Consider the following 19,408-nt stretch of genomic DNA (forward strand, 5'->3'; position numbering starts at 1 on the left):
TATAGTGTGAGGATGATCACTGACACATCTTCCCCCTTTCCTCAGTTTTACTTCTTTCCTGTTCTGCATCAGGAACGTTGACTTCCACCAAGCCACTCTTTAGGGCCAGGGCTATTGCTCAATGGATAAGCACATGCTTTGCACATGCTTTAATTCCAGGCATCTTCGTGTTAAGGCAAGGAAATACTTATGTCTGAAATACTGCCAGCCAGTGCAGACATTATTGAGCTAGATGGGGTGCTAGTCCAACTCAGTATAAAGCAGCTTCCTATGTATGCATGCATACATGCACACCCATAGACATCCCTCCATCCAGATAAGCAAGGTGCAATATCACAGTTCAATGACACATTCCAGCCAGACAAAAGCACCCAATGAGGTTGCCTGAGGCAGGGGTGTGACCTGACATGAGTCCCAAAGGCTGGATAGAAAGATGTAGAGGACCACAACCAGCCCTGGGCCTAAGGTTGCCAACAGATAGACAGATTTACTGTATTAGCCTGAATATAAGCCACACTTTAAGTGCGGCTTAAATTCACAACCTTACAAAAAATGGCTTTTATGATATTGCTGCTGAAACAGACATACGGTAAAACAAAACGGGTGTGAGTGCCTGTGGAATTTTAAGGGAGTAGCTTATAATCAGGTATTGTTTTTTTTTCTTTTTCCCCCTTGAATTTTAAAGGTGCAGCTTATTTGAGGGTTAAGCTTATATTCGGACCAATATGGTACTTATGTCTGTGCTTGAAAGGTAAAGGACCCCTGGACAGTCAAGTCCAGCCAAAGGCGACTATGAGGCTGCACCGCTCATCTCTGCTTTCAGGCCGAGGGAACCAACGTTTGTCCACAGACAGCTTTCCGGGACATGCACCCAGCATGACTAAACCGCTTCTGGCACAACAGAAAACCGTGACAGAAACCAGAGTGCACAGAAACGCCGTGCTTCAGTACGTGTTCATGTGAACAGTGAAATGTTGTGTCAGTAGCAGGGCTACTAAGAAATAAATGAACGAAACATGGACAAGCTATAAAAATGAATTGTTGAAGTTACTCTTCATCTCCTTTTATTTTGGTACCTCTCTTACAACAAACAAGATATTCTTATCCATATTTTTATATCCCCCCTTTTTTTGCAAACTAACAGTATTTGGCAAATCATCTTAAACTGAAAGTACCATGTGTTATAAATATTCATTATTCAATGCCTATTTCTTTTTAAAAAAAAACACTAGCACGTGTCTTCAGCATTAAAAGGTCAGGATGAGTGTAGCTTTACTATATATATATATTGTCTGGCTTATCTACAATGAATACTGTGTACATACAGGAAGAAATTACTTTAATGGTCAGACTATTTTCTTCATCCTCTTGCAAACTGCCCAGGTCCTCCTAGTTTATCAGAGAAACCTGAATGAAAGACATATGTTATTACCTCTGGTGCTATCACTTTGCTGAATATCACTAGGGTGTCGTCCATCAAAGTAACACCTCCTAAAGGACAGCATAGTGTCAGGGTTTGCTGTCCACTGGAGAGAACATGCCATTTAATACTGAACACCAGCAAGTTAATTCTTCCTTCTGTGTCATTTCTCTGCTAAATACATTAGGGAAAGACCAATACAAGATGTACTGATAAAAAGAACATTCAAGTGGAAAAACATGTACAAGCAGTCTGGGGCCGTTTACTTGTATCCCAGCCACCTTAAATTGAAGGACATGTGAAGGACCTGATAGGAAGTCCAGCTCAAGAAAGAACAAGGAAGCAAAGGCTCTGAAGAATAAATGTCAACGTCTCAGCACTAGCATACACTATAAACTGAAGAAACCCTCCATAGATTAAGAAAATTTAAGTAACTACCGGTCAGTTGCCAATCTCCCTTTCTTGGACAAGGTTCTTGAGTAGGTGGTTGTGGACCAGATCCAGACTCTCTAATTTGTTTCAGTTGGAGTTTAGGCCTGGTTTCAGCACAGAATATGCTTTTTTTGTTACCCTGTATGATGACCTCTGTTGGGAGAGAGGGGAAATGTGTCCCTGTTAATTCTCCTCAAACTCTCAGCGGCTTTCAGTACCATCAACCATGGTATCCTTCTGGAGCGGCTGTCCAAGTTAGGGATGGGTGGCACAGCTTTGCAATGGTTCCAGTCCTACTTGGATAGTTGTTTCCAGAAGGTGATGCTGAGGGAGCGCTCTTCAGACCCATGGAACCTTCCATGTGGGGTTTCTCAGGGAACAATGTTATCCCCTGTGCTGTTTAACATCTACATAAAACCATTGAGTGGGGTTATCTGGAGGTTTGGAGTACGTTGTCAGCAATATGCTGATGACACACAGCTCTACTCCTTTACCTGGGCAGGTGTAGCAATGGCTGTGCTGGACCATTGCTTTGCCTCACTAATGCACAGGATGAGAGCCAACAAACTGAAACTCAATCCAGATAAGGCTGAGGCACTTTTAGTGGGTGATTCCCTAGACCAGATGGATGGGAGGTGGCCTTGTTCTTGATGGGGGTTACTCTCCCTCTGGAGGAGTGGGTATGCGAATTGGGGCTACTTCTGGATCTTTTGCTGTCTCTTGAGGTTGAGGTGGCCTTCATTACCTACATTTAGGTGCCATATGAAAAAGTTTCTTTAGAATTAGGTCTTTAGCTGACTAACATGTGGTGGCCTTTTAAATATGCTTGTGGGAAGGGAGATATTGGTTTCTTTTTGTTTTAGTACGTATTTTGTGTTCTCATTTTGTATTTTTCTGTTGAGAACTGCCCTGCAATCTTCAGATGAAGGGTGCTATACAAATTTTATAAATAAACCAAAAAGTTCTAAAAAGGTACAATTAGAAGAATAAGACAAAAAAAGATTAAAACACTGCACTTTCCATGTAATGTTTCTACATAATGTTCTACCGGAAATGCTTTCATGTGGTAGTGGTGCTTCATACAAAGGTCTATAATTTTTACCATGAACTTATAATGATTATGTGGTGGGAATCTCCAGGCCGGCACCATATATTCCAAGTCAAACATGGGGGAGATCTTCTGCATGACCAAGGCATAAGCAGCTACAGTAGGTGTAGGGAAACTTTAGTGCTCTAGAAATTGCTGAACTATAACTCACATCATCCTTGGCTACTGGCCATGCTTGCTTGGGCAGATGGGAGTTGTAGTTCAACAACATCTGGTGGGTCAAATGGTTCCCACAATTGGGGTATAGTAACAATTCATTCTGTGCCACGAGATATAAAGAAAAGCAGATGTTAGAAAGGGGGAAATAGTTTATTTCTTTTAAAATAAAGAGCTTCAGCAAGTGAATTATTTGAGTGGAAAAGTAGTAGGGTACTGATTGTTTCTTTACTCAAAACTGCCATACTTTTAGCTTTTTTTGGGGGGGGAGCACCAGTCCTCCATTCCATGTTCTCTTGTGTAACATGTAATTAGCCACTAATATTTTAGAAGGGTTCAGAAGTCCTGCCTTTGATCCATTAGGAACATTGCAAGCTGCCTTCTACTGAGTCAGACTATTTGTCCATCTAAATCAGTACTGTCAACACTAACATGGAGTAGCCCTTTTGGGGTTCAGAATGGTGTCTCTCCAACCCCAACTGGGGATGTCAGGAATTGAACGTTGAACCTTTTGCATGCAATGCCTATGCTCTACCAATAAGGCACAGCCCTTTCCTGAATGAGGTCCACATTAAGCTGACTTTCATCAAATGTGCACTAATCAACTGTAACGAAACCAAGTAATGGGCATGCATGTAGGCTTCAGTCCAAGTACTGCAGTCTTCAAAGCATGCAGATTGGGTTGCCAAAAGCCTCTTTCTTTAATTTACAAATAATTATCCTGCTATCCCATGGTAACAGTAAGAAGCAATGCAGTTTACTCAAAGTGATTGAACCACTGTTCTGTATAACATCTGCATGTATTCTCTCCAACATATTGCCCACCAACTGACTGGCAGCTACAAGCTCAAACACCTGGGTACAAGATATGCACAGATGTAGGTTTGATGTTGCTGATCCATCTACACAATAGGCTAACTCTCAGAGGTTTGACAGTGGCTGAAGAATCAAGGTGAGAAAGATACAGCCTCAAGCATACTGAGAAACATATTTTTAGTTTACGACCTCCTATTTTTAGGCAGTTATTTTTATTAGTTCTAACCCCTTACACCAGGGATTCGGACTTGTCACTCTTGACCCAGCTCTGGATAACTTCCCAGCTGTTTGTTCACACATGAAAGGAGTAACTAGCATATGCTAGTTCTCAGAGATGTCTTTTCAGCTAATTGCCTTTTGCTAATGCCAATAGCCCCCTAGCAGACTGCACTTTTGAAGGTGGGTTTTTCTGTGCCTAATGAAGTTTCATATAAAATTATCATTTAAATCTTACAGCACAAGACTATTTCAGTAGGATGTTCTGTACTGTAGTTTGATTAAAGAGTTTGTGACCAGGGTACTGAATAAAAGAAGAATAGGGGAGAGATATTGGCAAAATACCATACATGAAAATAATTATATCTAAAAATGTGCTGTTTTTTTGTAAAAGAGTATTAGGCTTATACTGTGAACACTGCAAGGTGCTAAATTCAACACAACTTGCAAACTAGCAGCTGATTTAAAATAAAACTTGATCCTTCTAGGAACCACAGATACTTGAAGCATACACAAGTAAAACTAATTTAACCTTTGAAAAATTTTCTCTGGAGGGAAAAATAGAAATCCCTTTATAAGATTTTTAAGCACTGCAATTATTGACAAGGACTGTATTACCTCACTTTCTCTGATCAAAAAACAAAAAAAAGGAAAGAAAGAAAAAGAAGCAAAACCGCAGGAGACATCAGCAGCTGTCAGGCTGTTTTCCAATTGCAGCGAGGTAGTTTACAGTGGGCTTGTGCCATCTCTCAAGACCCAGTTAAGAAGGCTTTTTAAAATGCCTTAAAAAGCCAATTCATACATTAATCAAGTTGAGCCCTCATCCATACTTACTGCAATACATCAATTACCATGTCTTTTTTTATTTTAATAAATTCCAGTTGACAGCAGACACCTTATTAAGGGGTTGCTAAAATGATACAACAAGTAAAAGGCTATTAATATTGCTTTTTCCCCCTGCTGCTATTGTCTTGCCGCACTGGTCTGCAAACATATTCCGGCTGCATTACAATTAATGCCAGTGGAACTCCTTCTAACGACTTCCAGCTTGCTAATTTTTTACGCTAATAATAAAAAAAGGCATTGCTATGCAAGAACAGCCCCCTTTTATCATGCTCACATGGCACACTAGAGAGCTCCTGCCATTGTTCACAGGAAAGACAATTAAACCCAGGGACATCAAACCCAAAAATGACAATCTGCTAACCAGCACCGTTGCTAGCTTTTTTCCTCTGTTTTCTGAAATGATATAAAACAATTCTCCAAAGATATTATTTCTCTTGCATGCACCCTCTTTAAAATAAAATAAAATAAAATAGAAGTTTGAAAAATACCCGCTGCTGATTTATGCATTTCTGCTCAGAATTTATTAACTGTCTAGGGCCAATTTCACACCAACACTTCCATAGCCTCCAGGTTTGAATTCTGGACACATTTCAGGAAATGCACCAATAATACTGTCCATATAGTTTCATATTTAAAAAATAAACATTAAAAAAACCATGGTTCATGTTTTTCTGAAACACAATATAAAATGCCCAAGGGAAAGGTGAAAGCCAGTACTGCAACAAGTTTATTTTTCATGGACCTCTGGGGATGAAAAGAATGAGAGGAAGATTCTTGCGGCTGATTGAAAATTAAAAATTAAGAACGTTAAAAAATGTGAATGTAGGCTACAGTCCTACTTGCAAGTATGCATGTATTGAATGAACACACACACACACACACACACACACACACACACGGGAAGAAAATGTTTTGCAATACCTTGTCTCCTTTAAGGAAAAGGGTCTGGCTATCAAGATCATTGCCTTGCATGTGTCTGCAATCACTTTCTGTTGTAAATCCCTGTGCCTGCTTGATATGTACAATGATTTCCACATTTCACCCCCACCCCCCAGCCACAGACACCAGAAAACCAATTATGTATACTCTCCTCAGGGATGTTTGGACACTGGGCACCATTTTTGGTGTAAGTACGAGAGCAGACTTTACCGAGCAGCCTCCTCCCTGGCATTGTTCAGTGCTCTGCACATCAGGGAATGCACCACCGGACCCCTCGCAACAACAGCTGCTAAGGGGCTCATGCTAGAGGAGACAATCACTTCTCTCGCTCTTCCCTTAGAGTTTGGGTGTGCACCTCAATAACTGACCAGCTACGTAAAGGGAGTACGATCTAGCCAAAGACCTGCCACCACCTTGCCTGGTGGTGGACATTAAAAAGTTCCCGGCCACAAGGCCTGTCACTGTTGGCTTGCTCCTAGTGACTTTCCAGTGGTCAATTCATGACAGTACTAAGAAAGGCCATCTTCACTTGTGGGTTAGACCTTTTAGAAGAACATCACACCAGAACCTCTGGTCTCACTCTTTCACGCTGATGGTTTTCCCCCCTCAGGTGCCAGTCATAAGAAGGTATGGATCTGCAACCACATCATCATGCACTGGGCCCATGTGCACACTATATCTACTTCGTGGGGTCAGCAGCTCAGCTTGTATGACATGACCCATATTATATGGTTTGGCTGGAGGGACATGCATTGGGCTTACATCTTGCTTCACAGTGCATGGGCTGCCAGATGCCTTGGTGATTTGGCTGGGAGAGAACAACCTACCGTATTTTTTGCACCATAACACTCAATTTTTCCTCCTAAAAAGTAAGGGGAAATGTCTGTGCGTGTTATGGAGGGAATGCCTACGGGTGGCATGCCTACGGATTTTCCTCCTCTAAAAACTAGGTGCTTGTTATGGTCGGGTGCGTGTTATAGAGCGAAAAATACGGTAGTTGGCAGAAAGGGTATCAACCTCACCTTAACAGCAGCCACAGACCTAGAGGCCCTGCACACAGCACAGCCTCAGATCCCCATCTTGTGGTTGGAGTTGTTGGAACGGCAGCAATGGTGGGGTGCTTTGGAGTCTGCATGTAAAAACAGCACATGGAAGAAGATGAACAAGGCAATGCTGCATGCGGTGGGCACAGCCAGGGAGCCAGATGATTTGGCACCCTGGCATCTTGTTTGATAAGGTTGAACTGTTTAGGCCTGACGGAGTGCATCTGTGCCCATTGGGCAACGAGGCTTGGCTGATGGACTGGGGCCTACATGATTGGTTGCAGATGGTCTGGCAGAGAGCCAGTAAGAGGCCAAACTCAAGTGGCAGAAAAAGGCATTGTGTTGCATCCTGCCCTGGTAAAGGGGTCCAAGGGGAAGGATATGCTGGTAAAGGGGTCCAGAGGGAAGTGTCCAGATGGGGGCTAATGGGCCACAGAACTTCCCAAATGGCATCCTGAAAGGATTGCCTAGAATTGATCCATATCATAGAGTGATCCTTATCCCCAAGACTGACCCTGAAAGAACAATCAATCAGCAAATGGATTGATTCAGGGTGCACACCCAATGCCTATACCAAAGCCTACTGACATAAAAAATGGATTGAGGGGAGTGCTACTGCTGCAGTCACACTGGGCGCAGAATTTCTGGGGTGCTGCAGGGGGCACCACGCCTATGACATCCAACGGAAGGTGAGAGGCAGGGGGTGCTGGAGTTTGGCATCACACAGGGAACCAATGAAATTGAGACTCCAAGGTCCACTACTGCTGACATCTGTAATCAATAAAGGTTCTGGCCATTTTGATCTCAAGAAGTTGTGAAGTCTTCATTTCTGCTTCTCACACCCCTCCCCCCTCTTCAGTGACCTGAGGCTTACTGCGCCTGGGCCCACAACTGCATGCTTACAGGAGACATCAACATACAGTATACAATAAATACAAAGCAAAGAACTACATACTTCTAAATATAATTGTAACGATTACCAACATACCTTATTATAATGCTTTGCATTTATGCATTGCATTTCCATTCTACTGATTGAACCATGCAAGACAGGCAGAGATTATATTTAACAGTCATTTATCCATTCATAAGGTACCTCTTTCCTGTTTTTTAAGGCAGCAGCTTGGATTAAAAGGTTTTTTTAAAAAATCTCAGTGCCACAAGATCTTACTAATTTACCAATGAGGGAAGATACTGATAAGGGTACTAATAGCTGCTCCTTCCTTTGACTCAACAAGTTGTTTTTTTTGCTGAAGTACAGTAGGAATCAATAAGAGTTAATACCATGTAAATAAATGCATGTTCTTTGATTTACTCTGTAATAACATTTAATGGCATTCATATAGGGTGTATTTTATTTTTGCACCACATATGTGCCTTTAACAGTTGCACAAGAAGCAGAACTCCTCCAGCTGAAGCTTTTCCCATAACACCATCTCCATCCCAGAAAGCATGTTCACTTACCACATTTCTTTCTATTTTAAAGTTGCTAAGGTATACTGTACAAGGACTGCCTGGGGAGGGAGGGATCTTGGTAACATTCAGCTGCAATTAACAGACAACCAGAAAATGGTTCAAAATCCATGGGAGAGTTCTGATAAAATACCTGACCCTCTAACAGGAAGAAACGTTTTGTTAACAGTATTTTGCTTCTAACTTCTACTGAAATGTTAGAAAAGGGCATTACTGCTAGCGGATATTTACAACAAATATTTTAGTTGTGCCATTTCTTCCTATGTTAATTTGGTCAAGTGTACAAAAGCCAAATTACTGGGATTTAGTGGAGGTGTTTCTTGCTGCATTTAATGAAAATGAGTACTGAACACTCAAAAGCGCTTTCTCTCCCTCTCTTATATATATACGTAGTTTATTGCACATACACTGCAATTCACCTTTCTCTGCAATTGTCATGGCAGTCATTTTATCACTGATATTATTATCCTCTGAAGATGGTTTGTGGACAGGCCTGTCCTAGTGTCCCCTGCCAGGCTGTCCCAGTTTTATAAACTGTAAATCTTCTTAGTGTATTCTACAGAAAAACAGGGGGGGGCACCCTTTTTATATAAAAAAGTGAAAAGAAAAAAGGACAGTGGATCCTATAACAATGCACACAAACTGAGGGAATTGTTAACATTTGGCAACAGTATTTCCATTCACTGAAATTCAGTTTCCTGCTATGACTTTACAAAAACTAAAGAGAACCTAATACACATAACACCCTTTCACTTTAGCTTATCCTGTGGAACACACACACACACAACCCAAACCAAACCCCAATTGGGAGCAGGGAGATGATAATACAATGCAATAGAAGGTACTCCAGGTTTTGGGTAAGTTTTGGTTGTACTTAAAGCTGCTTTCTAGATAAGGCCTATGTGGTGCTGCCTGGTGAACCACTAAACCAATTACATAAGGTACCTTACTGTGACTGTAACGCTATTGATATAAACAACCAACAGCAGGAAAACAGGGAAGCAGTAAAATGTGGAGACCTCAACAGTGCTGAGGGAAGGGGCCAAAAACCTGCCATGTCTGATAGAAGGTGTTTACATTTCAGCAAACGGAGGACACGGAGGGCTCCCTCCTGACTCCCAAAATTAACTGGCACAGGAAATCTCAGGAGGGAAAAGAATGGGTGCAGAAGAACCCCCTCCCATGAGTGGTGAAGGCTAGGGCACATGAGCAAGGAGGAATATGGGAGATTGGGAGCAACTTGGGCTATCTGTATTCTCCCCCCTCCTCTGAAATCCACACAGTATCTGGGCATTGCAAGCTGTGCACTGCACGGAACCTTACATGTGCACATATTTATCTACGTGCATATTTAGAGGCAAGAAACACCCATCAACCCACCCTGAGATTTTTCTTCTAGAGACCCTGGAAAAGGAGTTTAAGCCTGAAGAATGACACTGCTAGCAGACAGCACACCCTCAAATGGCAAATCTCTACATGTAACAATAATAATTATTTACAATCTATTCAAGGGTACCAGTCATTTCCCCAACACCTGGATCTATTCACCATGTCTCTCTGTGGTTATGTGCCCAGCTGATCAGGGGAATCTAGTCTCCAGCTCTGCATACTTTTGTCTATTCAGGTTGCCAAACCAAATCCAGCTATTTCATAATTTGGTCCCAAAGCATGGGCCAAATTTTGCCCACGAGTGAGTGAATGAGCAGTGGAAGAAGAAATGGGTGGCATCCTGACCAAGCCCTTCAAAACCTTGAGCTAGCACAGTTCCCAAACTTATATTGCTGAAACATTTTTTTCTAATTTCTGAAAAGCTTTTTCTTTCTTTCCAGAGTGTGTAAGAGTAAGAAGAGTAGCTTGCTCAAACCTGTATGAGTCACTTATCTGGTTGTGCATTCCTGACCAGAAGGGGGCAAGACAAGAGGAAGGACTTGTGTAGTGCATTCAGTTCTGAATGATAGTATTTCTGCTTCTCTGCAAAGAAAGCAAGTAAGATGTTTCACACTTTAGGCTTTGGGGTGCCCACAAACTTTAAATGTGATTTAAAAAGCTGTAAGAGCAGCTGCTTATCTTGTAAGTGCATCATTTTATTCATCTTTCATTCTTTGCTAGAATTATTACAGTAATTATGTTCTACAGCAAAGAAGACACACACACACAAATTTATATATTAGCAAAATTTACATATTAGCAAAGTGGCACTTTTCAGGTACCAATGAATAAAGCCCATCTGTCTACAGGGAGCAAGAAAGGTGCAAACAGATCGGCATTGAATTCTAATGAATCTCTATGGTTTCTCTCTCTGTCACTGCAGCACTTTGATGGAGGATAAAATTTACCTTTACTTCCAACATTTTCTATAAAGAGGGTGGTGAGCATTCATAACCTTAAAAACAAAGCAAGGCCTACTTTCGCTTTGGTGCGCATTTAAAATTGTTACAATTGAGCTTTGTGCCTCATTTCACTTTAATGGATATGCTACTAAAATGTTGCCGGCAGTTACCAAGTATAAGTAATGAAAGACCCTGGTTGTTGCTTGTCACATTAATTGAAAGGGGAAGGGAGAAAGAAAGGGAGGTGTGTGTGTGGTTTTTTTAAATAAAAAAGCAAAGAAAAATCCAAGGGGTGCTTCAAAGGAAATGTATTTGTACTGAATCAATCTAAATCAGTGTTAAATGCTACTGGATGAAACATCTGGCGAATGACAGTTACAAGAATATTCACTAGCTTCTGGTATAATATTGAATAAGGCCTAAAAATTCATAAGTGACAATATTAGTGAATGAGCAAAGCTGTGATCAGCAGCTAATTTGGAAAAGGAGCTATAAAATGAGTAACAAAATGGGTGGGGTTTTTTTTTTAACTCCTGTTGGCATGAATTCACAAGATTTAAGGTTGTTCTTCATTTTATATCAACTGTATTCAAGAAAAACAAAAGGAGGTACTTTTTCACACAGCAGATAGTTGAACTAAGGATACAGTCCAGCAGGATATAGTGAGAGACATCAATTCAGATGGCTTTAAAATAGGATAAGGCTATCAATAGCTACTTGCCATGATGGCTATGTTATATCTCTAGTGTCTAAGGTAATATGCCTCTGAATACCATATGCTGGGAATAAGAAGAGGAGAGAATGTTGTTGCACTCAAGTTTCATTTGTGGGTTTGTGGGTTGACCACTGCAAGAACAGGATGCTGGAACAGTTGGGCCTTTAGTCTGATCCAGCAGGGCTGTTCTTATGCCCTTATATGGTAAGTGAGCTTGATGACATGCATGTCTCAAGCTAGTGTAGTAAAGGTGCAATAAATAGGTTGTATTAGATCTGAAACTGTGGCTTTTATTCCATGCATCCAACTTCAATGCAGATTTCAATCCTCTTGGTAATGCTCTGAGTTTCTTGTTTTCCATGGCTTTATATTGAGTTGGTATTAGATGACAGATGGTTTTAGCTATATTTTATTTTGGACTTTAATATTTATGGGCTGGATGCGTGTCATATTATGATCACCATGTTTCATTCATTAATTATGGTGGGCTTCATATTGTTTTTATTCTGCAAGCTGTCTTGAGATAGGTAGCATGCCTCCTGCATCAATATTCTGTCATCCTTTGTGCATTTCAAGCACAAACAGGTCACCAAGTTGTGCCCAACATTTGGGGGGGGGCGCATCACATGTGCATGATGTCACACACGATGCTCCCCAACCCAGCCTGACCCACTGAGCCCACCATCCACTGGGTGCATTTTCTGGAGGGGGCATGACCAGGTGCCCCCCCCCAAACAGGCTCCAATGGGTGTGTGATGGAGCTGCCGAGGCAGCTTCCTTGGAGTGGGGAATCAGCTGCAGAGACCTGCCATCCCTCTCAACTGGGCTGCACTGTGCACAGCTCCACTGCAGTGGAGGAGGCCTGAAGCCTCCTCCGCTCCCTATACATGGTGCCTCTGAGCACAAATAAATTGCGTGGAGGCAGGGATGAATGATTGATCAATGTAAACTAGTGCTGGACTCCAAATCCCTATCTTTCATTGGACCATCCAGATCCTGCAGAGGGCATATTTGGAGCTGAAGGTTGTTCAGAGAAGTGCCTCATAGATTTGGCAGTGGGGGTGGTAGGCAGCCTTCTACCATGATAGATACAGGACAGCAAAGGACTGAAGTCTCTCTTTTACTGATTAAAATAAGTTGCAATGGCTTCATGCTGTGGCTTCACTTATGTCATTTGCATGTGCTCCTGAAGATGAAGGAAGGGTCAAAAACTGAACTCTGGTGAGCCCTTTCAGAATCCTTCACAAACAGGAACTGCACCAATGCTGTGAGTATCATTATTTGGCTTGATTGGATATCATCTTTCCCTGGTAGTTCTCCTTAAGCAGGGCAAAACAACCATTGGAAGTAGTTCATAATCACCCACGAAGTCACAAGCTTTATGTATTAAAAGTTATTTGTCCTAGAAAATGAACTGCAGTCTTACTGGCAAAAGAGATACTTACTTCAGAGATCAGTAGCGGCAGGGGTGGGGAGGGAATTACCCAAGATACATCTTTGTCCCTAGAGGCCTACGTGTCCTCTGTGGCTAGGAGTGCCCTTGTTTGGTTTGCCAACTCCGACTGTTCCTAGACAGGGATACCCTGACCATTGTAATCTATGCATTAGCAACCTCGATGTTAGACTACTGTAAGGCACTCCATATGGGGCTGCCCGTGGGTTTGGTTCAGAAGCTCCAGATGGTGCAGAATGCTGCAGCAAGATTGCTGATGGGAGCTTCTGGCTGAGAACATGTGACACTGGCTGCCCATCCGGCTACCAAGCCAGGTTCAAGGTTCTTGCTGATTTACAAAGCCCTCACCAACTGCGGTCCAAGATACCTCAGGGATTGCCTGAACCCTTATACTCCAGACTGATCACTGAAATCACATGAAATTCAGTCCTGTGGAACACCCTGACATTAGAAATTCAGCAGGTGCCTTCCACGCCAACTTTTAAATGCCTGCTGAAAACGTTTATGTCAGGCCTATGCATGCAATTAAGAGTACATCCCCCCAATGGTCTGTTTATGTTTATCTTTAATTTGTTTTTGCTTTTAACTTGCTTTTAACATTTTATGATTTTATTGTTGGTTTTATGTTTTTATATTGTTGCAACCCACTGTGCTATATATTTTTGATACAGCATGTATAAATATTTTTATATACATACATGCATACATACATACATACATACATACATAATATACATACACTGGCAAAGGCAAAGTCCATATATGCAGAATATGTCCATTTCATTTTTTTCTGTTTCTAATTTTTCTCATCTTAAATTCAGCTCTTCACTTTTGCAGTATTTTTAAAATAAAAATCATGAAAATCCTTTAGCATTTTACTGCAAATTTATCCAAATCACCTTTTTACATGCACATTTGACTACTGTACACAGCTTTGCAAGCAGCTTTCCTAATAGAATGCATTTTTTATATTATTTTCATATATACATTCATTTTAAAGCACACTTTCGCCCAATATATGCACTTCTGTGAACATAATATGGTTGGTAAACTGCATAGCAAAATTAAGAGAAGTGTTAATTTTGAATGATGACTGTGTTTTGTTTATTTCAGAAAGTGTGAATTTAAACAACTGAATCAAATTTCTCCACCCTCCCTAGTCTATATAAGACAAGACTTCATTTAACATGTAAGCAGAACAACTAATTAGCAGCGTTTTCTTCCCCCACCCCTCTGTCTCACTCTCCCCGACTAATACACTTCACTAATAGTAAAAGAAAAGATTGAGTGGAATGCTGCTGTCAACACAATGGAATTCCAGATAGTTATGGTGATGAATTTCATTGTAAATGAGGATCAATGTCCAACACTACTTTGGAATAGTAATTTCTTAATTCTTATTCAGCTCCAGCAGGAAAGATAATATAACTTGATCTGAATTGACCATGTGATCCTGATGGCATCCCATTAATGGGCTGTTCATTTAATTTATGTAATTTTTAAAAATTAAATAATCATATTTTAAATCCCACTGCAACTATTCGGTTTGAAAGTACATCTTCAAAAAGTTATACAATCTTTATAAATCAGCATGGGGAAAAGTTTAGCCTGTTGACTGTACTTTTTAAAAGCTATTTTTAATCTCATGCTTCCTCTATCTTCTTCACTCTCTTGCCCCTTGAAAACACCATATTTCTTTTATGCCTACCTTTTTCTTTGGTGCTATGCAGAAGGTGTCTATACATCTATGCTAAATAATTCAAGGCTCTGTGTCTATATAGGGTCAACATAAAAGCTAAGGGACACTTACAGTGAAAGCTATGGAGCTAACAACATTCCATGTCTCTAAGGAAGAATATAATATGGATACATATAGCCTTCAGAAATACTTGACAGCATCAAAAACATGCAGGCAAGCCCCAACACAGACACTGACATTCATGTTGGCCACACAAACCCAGCCAACATGTGATGGTTGTTAGCCTAAAAGGTGGCCTACCTGAGTACAGGTACTGTATATGAATGCTATGTTCCTGTCCCCATGAAGAGAGCCCTATTTGCATAAATTCAGACTAAACTGATGATCTGTCACATTGGAGGGCATGGCTGGCATATCTGAGGGGTGGGGCTAATTAGCACACACTCAAAAGGTCACATATTTATGTACTCACAGGACTACTGTTTCAGTTCTCAGCAGGCATCTGTTGCAGATGTCAGGTTCTGAGACCCCAAAAAACAACTCAAATGTACCCAGAGTCATGTCAGTGATTAAGTTTCGGGCAAATCAGAATCCAAAAGGATAGAGGCAGGGATGCTGTCAAAGCTAAGCCAAGGATGAAGTCCAGACAAGACAGGGGGGTGAATCAAGGCAAAGCCACACAGTCTGTAATGATACTCTCACTTTTGGTTTGATTAGTTGGAGCGATTAGCTCTGAAGCCAGAGACCAAGGAATGGGAATCTGTGGCCTTCTAAATGTTGTTGAACTGTAGCTCCTGTTAACCACAGCCAGCATGCTTGAATGAGCAGGGGTGATGGGAATTGCAGCCCAGCAACATCTAGAAGTCCACAGGTCTCTGGGATATGCTGATCGGTACTGCAGCCATGCTGGTGTCCTTGACCCATGGAGCTTAGTGGCCTGGGCTTGCTGAGGAGCTAGAGGTGCAGGAGGTAAGATGGTAGAAACTGCCTGCTAGAGATCCTGCTAGAGATAACCAGATCCTGGTTATACATGCCCCTACCTCCAGTGTCTTACACACAAGAATTTGAACATTTTATTTTACAGAAATTATACTGCTTTATTCTTTTAGGGCTGCCAGGTAGCTAAACAAATAATTCTTTTTACCTTTAATTAACCTGCATCAACAGCAACTCTTTCGTGGTTATTAATTGTTAGGACCTGTTACCCAATCCCAACATACATTAGTTCAAGCAAAAAAAGGGGCTTCTATCTTGTCACATTGCAGGCAGGTGAGCAGCAGGACCTTTAGCAAAAGAAACCAGATAAGAGTTGCAGTGGTGGTAACATATCATGCTTCTGCAAGAAAGCCAAACTATTCTCTGGCAGTCTAATCATAAAAAAGCTCAGGTTTCCACAAGGGACATATTAGCAGTTCTGGAGGATGGGCTTGGGGTTTTGAAAGTATCTGGTAACTAAGCATATTTTGCTGTTCCACTAGTTTTCTTTAGTTTACTATGCCAGCAACTTTGGGAGAGACGTGGCCAGCAGAAGGCACACTTTCTAGAGGAAACCGTTCGGTCTTCAGGGACTTTTATACATCTCAGGCTATTTATTATTTTTTTCAAGAAAAAAAAGGGTTACAGGCAAGACTTAACTGGCTGGGTGTCAAAGAACCCACACACCAAAGGAAAGTGTGTGTGTGTGTGTGTGTGCGCGCGCACGCACACACACCTCATTAAGAAAATGTATGAAGTACTGTTTTTTATTCTTGGCTACAGTGATATGTGCTGACAGGGTCACAGCTGCCTTACTGTGGTTTCCTCAGAATTTAGTTGATCAAGAAGCACAACAACATTAACTTGGGGTCTTTGCAATACACGATCACACTGCAACATAAAGAAAGGTAGCATTGGACATTTAAAAAGTGATTGCAGTACTACAGGATTTTAGCCTGCTTAAAGAGTATTTCGCAAAGAACAGGGTTTGGGAGAATAAGGGCAGACTTCACTAAAGGACATGTGAATGCTACTGAGATGAGATAACAAAGATAAGGAAGTGCTCACATAGGATAAATATTATATGAGATGAGGAGGCTCAAGGCCTTATATCAGGGCCAGTATTGCTCAATACCCAACATCCTGCAGGTTTTTTTCCAATTCAGAATGTGGGAAAGCATCCTGGAAACAGATTATCCACAGCAGCATAATTATTTCCAGGAAAGACTGTAGGGCAGGAGTGGTCAATGTATTGCCCTCCAGAGCTTGTTGAAGTGTAACTCCCATCAGCCTCTACTGGTGAGGCCAATGGTCAGGGATAGTGGGAGGAGAAGCCCAACAACATCTGGCTACCCTTGCTGTAGTGGAACTGTTTTAGCCATTTCTGAAAGCATCTATGCTTCTTTGAGAAGTCAGGGGACAGGGAGTATCTATCATGTACTCCAACAGTGATCCAATACAGGCCGGACAGTAAAATTGGAAACATTAAATAATTAGTAAGCGAGGATAAATTCAGATTATCAACTTGGAACACTTGTCCTTTGAACTGCTATTATTTATTGCTCATAAGACTGCTGCTATCCGGTTTTTATATGCTATTATGACTAATTTAGTTTTTAACGTGCTGTATTGTTTTGTTATAGTGCTATGCTATTTTAATGTTTTTTATATGCTTAAGTTTGGTTTATTTTGTATGATGTTGTTGGTATTGTTTATTATTGTTTATTATGAGTGTTATAACCTGCTCTGGAAACACTGGTTTTATATGTCTTATTTAATTAATTGAATTCTGCATGCATGCAGCACCTCAATGATCCAGTTAGTTCAACTATAAAGCCTCAAGTAACTCACCTTCCCTACCTCCTCATGACACCAAATTTAAAATTAAAATGTAGTAATACAAAGTTTACTGAGACTACAACCCGGTCCATAGGTGCACGTGCTCATGTTCCACTGAAATTCTATATTTAGGTTCTTCAGAAGTGTTCTTCTAATTCCTAGTAATCGAGTTCACTCTTCCCCAGAAAGAATATCCAGCATCCCAAACAGCAACTGAGTGAATGGAAAGCCAGAAATAGAACCCGGCAGATCAATAGATTTGACTGAGAAAGCGTTTGCATTCTCAGGGGTAGAGATCATTGTGTTTCTAAGTGGATCAGAGATATGATCCTTAGCCACTGTGAATGGAATGGAAACTGGATGCCATCAGAGGGAGATACAAGTGCTTACGTGGTGAGGCAATATGGCAAAGAATAGAACTGTGGGAGGAATGAAAGACTGCCTAGAAAATCTTTAAATAAGTCCAGTCTTAAATTCTAATTCACAACAAAGGAACTGAGCAATGGCTGGAGGAAACACTATATTCCATCTCAATAAATACATCTATAAACCTAAAATGATATTTGAAATTAATTCCCAAGCCTATTCACATATATTACAGTTGAATTTTAGAAAATTCTCAATGTATTCCTGTAGACAAGAACATAATTTTTCCATGTATCTCAAAATGTATTTATTTATTGTAACATTTTCTAAATTGCATTTTTATCCAAGCATGAATTCCATGGTGGCATACATACAAATTCCAAATTACCAATGCAAGAATAAAACAAATAATAAAAATATCATAATAAAACAGAGATAATAAACCAAAACTATTCAACCAACTAAAACTAAACATTACGCCTAAAAACTCTGGGCAAATAAAAATCATGAACTGGCAACAAAAATAATATGATGTTGGTGCCAGTCTTTCTCCTTTCATAGGGCATTCTAAAGCCAGGGCACCACCACCAAATGGGCTCTCTCCTTCATGGATGTATAATGTACCTCTTCAAATATTTCCTACAGATTGCCCTTTAATACTAAGAGGCCATAAAAAATAATGTAGATGCCATACACAACTTGGGTCTAAAGTACCTTAGGGACTGCCTGACACTTCAATTGCAGAGATCCTCTGATGGGGCACTTCTGGTGGTTCCCCATGTCCCTAAGATTCGGTTGTCCTTCACTAAGGACAGGCCCTGCCCTATGGAACTCCCTACCAATAGGGTTTTGGCAGGAACCACCCCTCCCTTTCTTCAGACATCTTTTGAAAAGCTTTTTGTTCAGAAAAAACTTTGCAATGTGATTTTTTTCCCTTTTAACCAATCAGTATTTATTGATTTTTCTTGATGTTTTAATGATGTTTCTATGGATCTTTTTTTGGGTTTTACCCTTAAAAGGATATTCCACTTTGCTATATGTTTATGAAAGTGCATATTATTTGTAAATAAATAAGCAAGCAAGCAAGCAAGCTGAGGCATGGCCATCAAATCCCATAAATGCTACCTGACCTGCCAATGGCCTACAAGACAAACCATCCTTTTTTGAAAGGCATTTGCTATTCTGCTGGTTAAAACTCTTGAGGTTATTTGCAAGTTGCAGCTCACTTTTTTCTAACCAATGATATGGTGTGAGCATCTGCCGAATGGGGACTTGAATCCTGGTTTCCAGGTCATAGACTGACACTATGACCACTACACCACATTGGCTCCCTATGAGAACCGGAGGCTGGACCAGATGGACCACTGGCCTGATCCAGCAGGCTATTCTTACGCTGCTTGGATGTGCTATAGAATCAAAACCAAATTATTTATTCTCCAGAAGATGTTACCTGTCTTGTGCAAGGATGTAGATCCTGCTGAAAATAATTTGTAATAATAAAAACGAATACTGAATAATTGACATTTGTTTCACACTTTCAAATGTATTAACTAGTTATAGTCCTTACAACATCTTAGTAAGG

General features: G+C 40.8%; 1 protein-coding gene across 14 annotated transcripts in view; it reads right to left on the bottom strand.

Moving 5' to 3' along the window:
• The window catches only part of ESRRG (estrogen related receptor gamma), a 481,625-nt gene that overhangs the window by 303,783 nt on the left and 158,434 nt on the right, over nt 1–19,408 (bottom strand). Inside the window, exon 4 of one of the 14 annotated variants that reach the window (XM_082217717.1) lies at nt 10,314–10,420. The exons of 12 other annotated variants lie outside the window; for them this stretch is intronic. In XM_082217717.1, the coding sequence (XP_082073843.1) occupies nt 10,314–10,390 (77 nt within the window). In that variant the 5' untranslated portion in view covers nt 10,391–10,420. Of the gene's footprint in view, nt 1–10,313; nt 10,421–19,408 lie in introns of those variants that run through there. One more of the 14 variants, XM_082217699.1, reaches the window with a different exon arrangement.

The sequence above is a fragment of the Podarcis vaucheri genome, assembly GCF_965113315.1.
Source record: "Podarcis vaucheri genome assembly, chromosome: 3".
In the NCBI taxonomy this organism is placed as follows: domain Eukaryota; kingdom Metazoa; phylum Chordata; class Lepidosauria; order Squamata; family Lacertidae; genus Podarcis; species Podarcis vaucheri.